At 54.9% G+C, this 6,000-nt stretch overlaps 1 protein-coding gene across 2 annotated transcripts in view; it reads right to left on the bottom strand.

Moving 5' to 3' along the window:
• The window catches only part of ABCG1 (ATP binding cassette subfamily G member 1), a 65,468-nt gene extending 59,818 nt beyond the window's left edge, over positions 1 to 5,650 (bottom strand). For both annotated transcript variants that reach the window (XM_086315687.1, XM_086315677.1), the window contains exon 1: positions 5,507 to 5,650. In XM_086315687.1, the coding sequence (XP_086171813.1) occupies positions 5,507 to 5,548 (42 nt within the window). In that variant the 5' untranslated portion in view covers positions 5,549 to 5,650. The remainder of the gene's footprint in view (positions 1 to 5,506) is intronic.
• Between the last annotated feature and the right edge of the window lie 350 nt (positions 5,651 to 6,000).

Raw genomic sequence — 6,000 nt, forward strand, 5'->3', positions numbered from 1 at the left:
TAAAGTTGATGGCTTTTTGATCGTTATTGTTTCTAATAAAAAATCTAAAACAAAACCAGAGGGTGGACCATCAATAAACATTCTTACAAACCCCAGCAACTCTAGTGACCCAAACAAGCCCTCTCCCCATTAGAATGACCTCTTGTGTGTACAGTGACTGCATCCTTAATGAGCTGACATTATTTCCATCATGGGATTTAAGGCCCCCCACAATATCAGAGGATGTGGAGGTTTCAAATCTTTAAAGCAGGAGTAAGGGGATGGGGAGATGTGACCACAGCGGTTTCTGGTTCTTACGATACTTGAAAATGTTGGTTTGCAGTTTAAGAAAAAGACACATACACACACACACCTCCCAGGCATCTCCCACCTCTGAAAGCTTAACTGCATCAGAACTTAGTTCATTGACTGTAACATTCTGTGGATAAAAATTAAACTGCAGAGTAAAACTCTTGACAAAATTAATCTTGCTTTGCTGCTGGCACCGAGCACGTGAAGTGCTTCAAACGCAAACATGAGTGGGTTCGTGCATCCCCCACACAGTCGGGTTTGTGTCAGCCTGACAATGGGCCTGCTCAGAGCGTGGGCTGTGGAGGAGCCCCTCCTGCGCCCAGGAGGGCGCTGCAGGGCTTCCGCATCCGCGCTGGCCCAGCGCCTTCAGTGATGCGCCCCCTTGAAGGAACAACAGAGACCCTGCCCCAGTTCTGCACGAGCTTGACTTTGACCCACCAGCGCGATGCTTACCTTCAACTCCAGCACACAGAGCAGCCCCAAATGCCATCCCTGTGCCACCTGTCTTGCCCTTCCGGGAACAGGAGCTTCTTTCCCGAGGTTATAACCCAGTTTGACTCCACAGGAGTCCTGGAAGCACCAGTCCTGGCTTTGGCCCGGTGTAGGGTAGTGGAGGAGAAGGAAATGGCAACCCCTTCGGGGCGGGGGTAGGGGGGTGGGGTGGTGGAAGGGCTTGAGGGGAGCGGCGGGGCTCAGCGGTAAAGAATCCTCCTGCAGTGCAGGAGAGGAAGGAAAAGGGGTTCTATCTCTGAGTCAGGCAGATCCCCTGGAGGAGGGCTTCGCAACCCACTCCAGTATTCTTGCCTGGAGAATCCCATGGACAGAGGAGCCTAGCGGGCTACAGTCATTGTCGCAAAAGGTCCCACGAGACTAAGCACGCACGCATGTGGTAGTGGAGAGACCAATGGTCAGGGCAGTTAGCTCCAGGTCTGGTCCCCAAAGTCTGTCCTCACCCCCCACCTTGAAAGGTGAGATGTCTGCATCGTGTCCTGAGGCTCTAAAGTCTGGGTGGCCAATCGCTTTGTGTTCAGTTAGGGACGGGGAGTTTCCAGCAGCCCCTCCGCAGAGCGTGGCCTCCTTCCCCCTCCTGCCAACGTGGACCATCCTGAGGAAGCCCAGGGACACGTCGGGTCTCGCAGTGCTGATGAAGCCCACACGACACGGAGATGAGCAGCCATTACTCCACCCTCCTCCTAACTGGAGCACATGCCAACCTGGAGTATGAGGAGGGTCTGACTTCCCCCTCTACACTTATCTACTCCCTCCCCCTCCCTCCCCTCACTCTTAGCCCAGATAAAGCCCTGGGGATCAGCCAGCCAGACACGCTCAGGGCCAAGACTGGGCCCCAAAGAATTTCAATACGAAGGGGCCAGGACTAGAAGGAAGACGCTACTGGGACCCGCAGGGGTCACCCAGTGCAGCGCGGGCCTGGGGATGTGGGACACACGGTGCTTCTGAGGAAATTGTGAGCTGGGCTTAGCAAGGGGAGGTGGGGGAGAGGTGCTGCTTCAGGACGGTCCCTGCGAGGGAACAGCAGGTGCGAAGGCTGGGCAGCAGGAGAGGGCGGAGCATCTGGAGACCGGAAATTCAGGGGCTGGAGCGCTGATGTGGGGTGGGGGAAAGCGCTTCTGGAACAAGATGGGACTAGAGAGGCTCACCGGGTTCACACGGTGGAGGGCTTGCCAAGCTTGCTAAGGGATTTGCACTCTATCTGAAAGTCTCTGCGGGGCCGCAGAGGGATGTCAAGGAGGAAGTAGCCAGCAGCCGAGTAGCTCAGCAGGGTGCCGGAGCCCTGGCGGCAGCGAGGTGGTGGGAGTGAGTGACCTCCACTAGCTGGGGACAGTGGGGAGGGAGACAGATGGACGGGCCGGTGGGACAAAGCTGGGTGAGTAAACTGATTTGGAACTGAAAGAGAGAAGCCAGAGGCCCGTACTTTCTATATAAAGTTTTGAATTATTATGCCTCCTGCGTGGTAGGTAAACGATTATGAACAATAGCGACTATTCATTCAGTAATGCACGACAATGTGCCCAATTACACTCCAGGCTGCATAGATTAGTCCCCTTCTGTCTCCATAGCTCGACAGGGGGTATACCCTTTTCCACTCCACTTCACAGAGCCTGAGGCCCCACGACTAAGGAGAGGCTGAGCTGGGGGCCAGCTCCTGCAAGGTGCTCCCACAAGCAGCATCCCTAACCACGCCGGAATATTGCTTGGCTTTCTATAGGCAAATTGCAGTAGTCCCTAAGCCATCCTAGCCCCTGTCCATCACAGGCAAAGCCACAAGAGACTGGGGAAACTGTACAAGCCCACCTTCCAAAGCAACCAAAGGAATGCATACCATCACCCGTCATCTTTCCAACGGGTGTCCAATTAATAAAATCCTGCAATCCTGTCTGATGGGAGGTAGTGGCTGTCACTCCAAAATAGACCAGCTCTCTTCAAACACATCCTCTGAGGATGTAGGTTACAGTTAGCTTGTCCTTAGCCTTCGGAGCTCATTAAAAATGAAACAAATATATCTTCCCTCCCTATTCGTTCCCTTTCATTGTATGCTTTCCCTATCGTACCAAAGCATTGTCTTTGCCCTCTCCCTCCACACAATTTGTGCTGCATAATAAAAGGTAAATAATAGCGAGTACATTCACAGGTGTTGAATGCCAAGGAGACCCATTTGGACTGTTTCTGCTTGCTGTTGGTAAGAATTTTTTCTTGACCGCTGATTTCCTTGCACATCGAGATACCTATTTAGCTGGGGAGGGTCTCTAACAGTCAGCACCCCCCACCCCTACCCCGGACCATAGTGACACTGGTTCACTCCCTTTACTCAGGGAAGCCTAGTTGGAGATAGAAACTTTTCAGCATCTTTTCACAGCATCATGGGAAGGAAAGGAAAGAGGAAGTCACAGGCTCCAGGTACTGGCATGCACTCTCGGCACTTCTCTCCCTGCTGCCAGCTACAGTGTCCACCTAGACGAGTGGACCCTGCATTTGGAGGGCAGACCCCCCACACACACACACACACTGGAACCTTGAGCACACACAAAGAAGGAAAACTAGGTCCAGCACCCTCAAGAGCACTGCCTAAGGGAAAAGAACCCAAGTGTCAAGCCCTTAATTAAGCAAAGGCCAGGTGTCACTGATACGGTCACTCAGAGTGCCAACCTCATCGTCTCCAAAACCTGGCTTCCAACAGCTGCAAATGCCAATCCCATTGGGAGCCCTGCCCACCCCACCCAGCCCAGCTCAGGGACTAGCGAACACGGGTGGGTGATTTTCCCACCTCCAAGGCACCTTCTCTAGACTCACACCTGGCAGTCAGCCCTGGGCTGGACCCTAGAGGAAAGTTTAGGGCCCTGGGAATGTCTCTAGGGTTCTGTTTATGACTTGGGTTGAAATTTTAAATTTACAAAAGGACAGGGTTTTCAGGGAGAATGATTTTCACATTAAAAAACATTCTCTGAAAAAAGTGAGTTCAGCCTCATGTGAAAGAAACACCTAAGTTCTGGTGCTGCCTCAAACCGTAAGGTAACATTCAGGAAATCTTGACAAAAACATCTCTACCTTAAAACATTCTGATTCACTATTGTCCCACAGGAATAAGCCACTTTTGCAGCTTTGAAAGGGCTTCAGGAGTTAGTTAGCAGGCACCTCCAAGACCTGAAACTTTCTTTAACCACAACTAACAACAATAATCTCCTTCATTTTCCATTCCCAGCATCATTCTGGAATCCCAAAGAAATGAACAAGTGCAAAATGAAAAATAGTCAAGTGTTACCCAAACATTCAACCAGATAAAAGCAAACGTCATGAGGGGGGTGCCTTTTTCATTTGGGCATCCCTCTCATATATAAGAAGCTAGGTCATAAAGGCGGAGTCCTTCCAGAGATGGGACCCGGCTTGTGGATCCCCCTGCCCCTGGCTCTTTCCTGCTCTGCGAACCTCCTCAATGTGTCCGCGGCCCCATTCTCTCGGTTTACACAAAATCATTATATAATGAGCTGGCGAGGGTGGGTATGTTCTACAGTAACCTGTTTGGAATCATAGGATGCAGTTGTCAGAGCAGAGCATGCGCAGAAACCCGGCTACGTTTTTTTTTTCTTTCTTTCGCTCAACGCAAGAGGTAACTGTCGGTCAAATCCTGCGGAGCCCTGCTGACTTCAAATACAGGATGCTAAAAATGAAATAAAGGCAAAGGGTGGGGAAGAAACCCGTGCGTGCTGTGCACGGTGGGGTTACAGCTCATGGGAAGTGACTAGCAGGATAGTAAACACACAGACAAAGGACAGAAGAGGGATGCATGGGGGGGTTGGTAGGGGGAGGGCGAGATGGCTTGGAATACGGAATACTTTATTCTATCTGTACTTTAGATGACCTGAAATCAGTCCAGAAGTACCTCACTGCACTGCCTGTGTGCTGGGAATAGAAACCAAAGGCCCTGGGATGGGTGAGACAACAGTTAGTTTGTTTTTCTTTTTTCTAGTGTGAGTTTATGTTTTAAAGGGGTAAGAGGAGACTCCTGACCATCTATAGAAACAGCATTTACTGTAAGTGTCTAGCAAAGAATTCGCCTGCACTCGGTGGTCCCTCTACGGAGCTGGCACCCTTGGGAAGAGTGAGATGAGCGCCTTTGTCCCCACCCCAGTCTCTCCCCAGGGTAGAGAAATGTGACCCAGGGTAGCCCCTCACCTGCCTCCCCCTAACTCCGCCCGCCGCCCCATCCGGAGCAGGTCCGGGAGAGGCTGTCCCCGGGGGCGAAGGGGCAGCCCAGGCTCTCGACCATCTCTCTCTTTTGTTCCCCTAGACAGTGCCGGCGCTCCGGAGAGCAGCGCAAGAAGCGCCGGATCCTCAGGCTCCCGCCACGCGCGCGGGCAGACGGATGGGACCCCCTTTCCCTCTGGCCCAGGCTGCCGCCCCGCCCCGCCCCATGCTATGGGTCCCCAGGCCGGACACCCTGAGGCGGACGAGGTCAAGGCCATCTGTCCAGTTATGGGACCTCCTCCTTCCCTTCCTCCATCCCCTGGCCATCCGCCTTCCCCGCGTCCTCGGCTGCAAGCAGCATCCTGAGGCGTCAGGTGGCCAGGGCCCGGGGAGAGGTGAGTCGGGCGTCCCCCCCGGGGCTCACGGGCAGGTGTCAGGGTGCGGGTCTTTGTGCGTTTCTTATTCTCCCGGAGAACAGAACCCAGCCCCGGGGGCAAAGGATGCGCTCACTCACCATGGCGGTGCCGACCGAGAAAGTGGCCATCAGACAGGCCATGCCCCGGGGGCGGCGGCGGCGGCGGCGGCAGGGACAAGGCTGCGGGCGGCGGGGACGGGCGGCGGGCACGAGGCTGCGCTCGCACCGGCTCGGCTGCTACGCGCCGCGCGGGCTCGGGCTCCAGCTCTACAGCTCTGGGGCCCCGGCCCCGCCCACGACTCGCCCACTCCGGCCCCGCCCTCTACCAGCGATTGGCCGGCGCGCGGGGGCGGGGCGGAGCCGACAGGTGCGCGTGCTCTTGTTTTGCTTCTGCGGGGGCGCGGGTGGCCCAGTTCTTCGCGTCTCGGCTCCGCTGGCTGCCTGAGCGGCTGGCCCGGCAGGTGCCGAGGATCCTCCCCGGACCCCGAGTCTTCCAGTTCCAAAACTCGCGGGGGCTGGGCCAGAGACCCTGGGCCCCCAACTGTCAGCGGGGGGTCCCCGTCAGGACTACCACCTCACAGACTGTAGTGCTG

The sequence above is a fragment of the Bos grunniens genome, chromosome 1, assembly GCF_055505025.1.
Source record: "Bos grunniens cultivar Pamir isolate PY7600 chromosome 1, Bosgru_T2T1.0, whole genome shotgun sequence".
In the NCBI taxonomy this organism is placed as follows: Eukaryota; Metazoa; Chordata; class Mammalia; order Artiodactyla; family Bovidae; genus Bos; species Bos grunniens.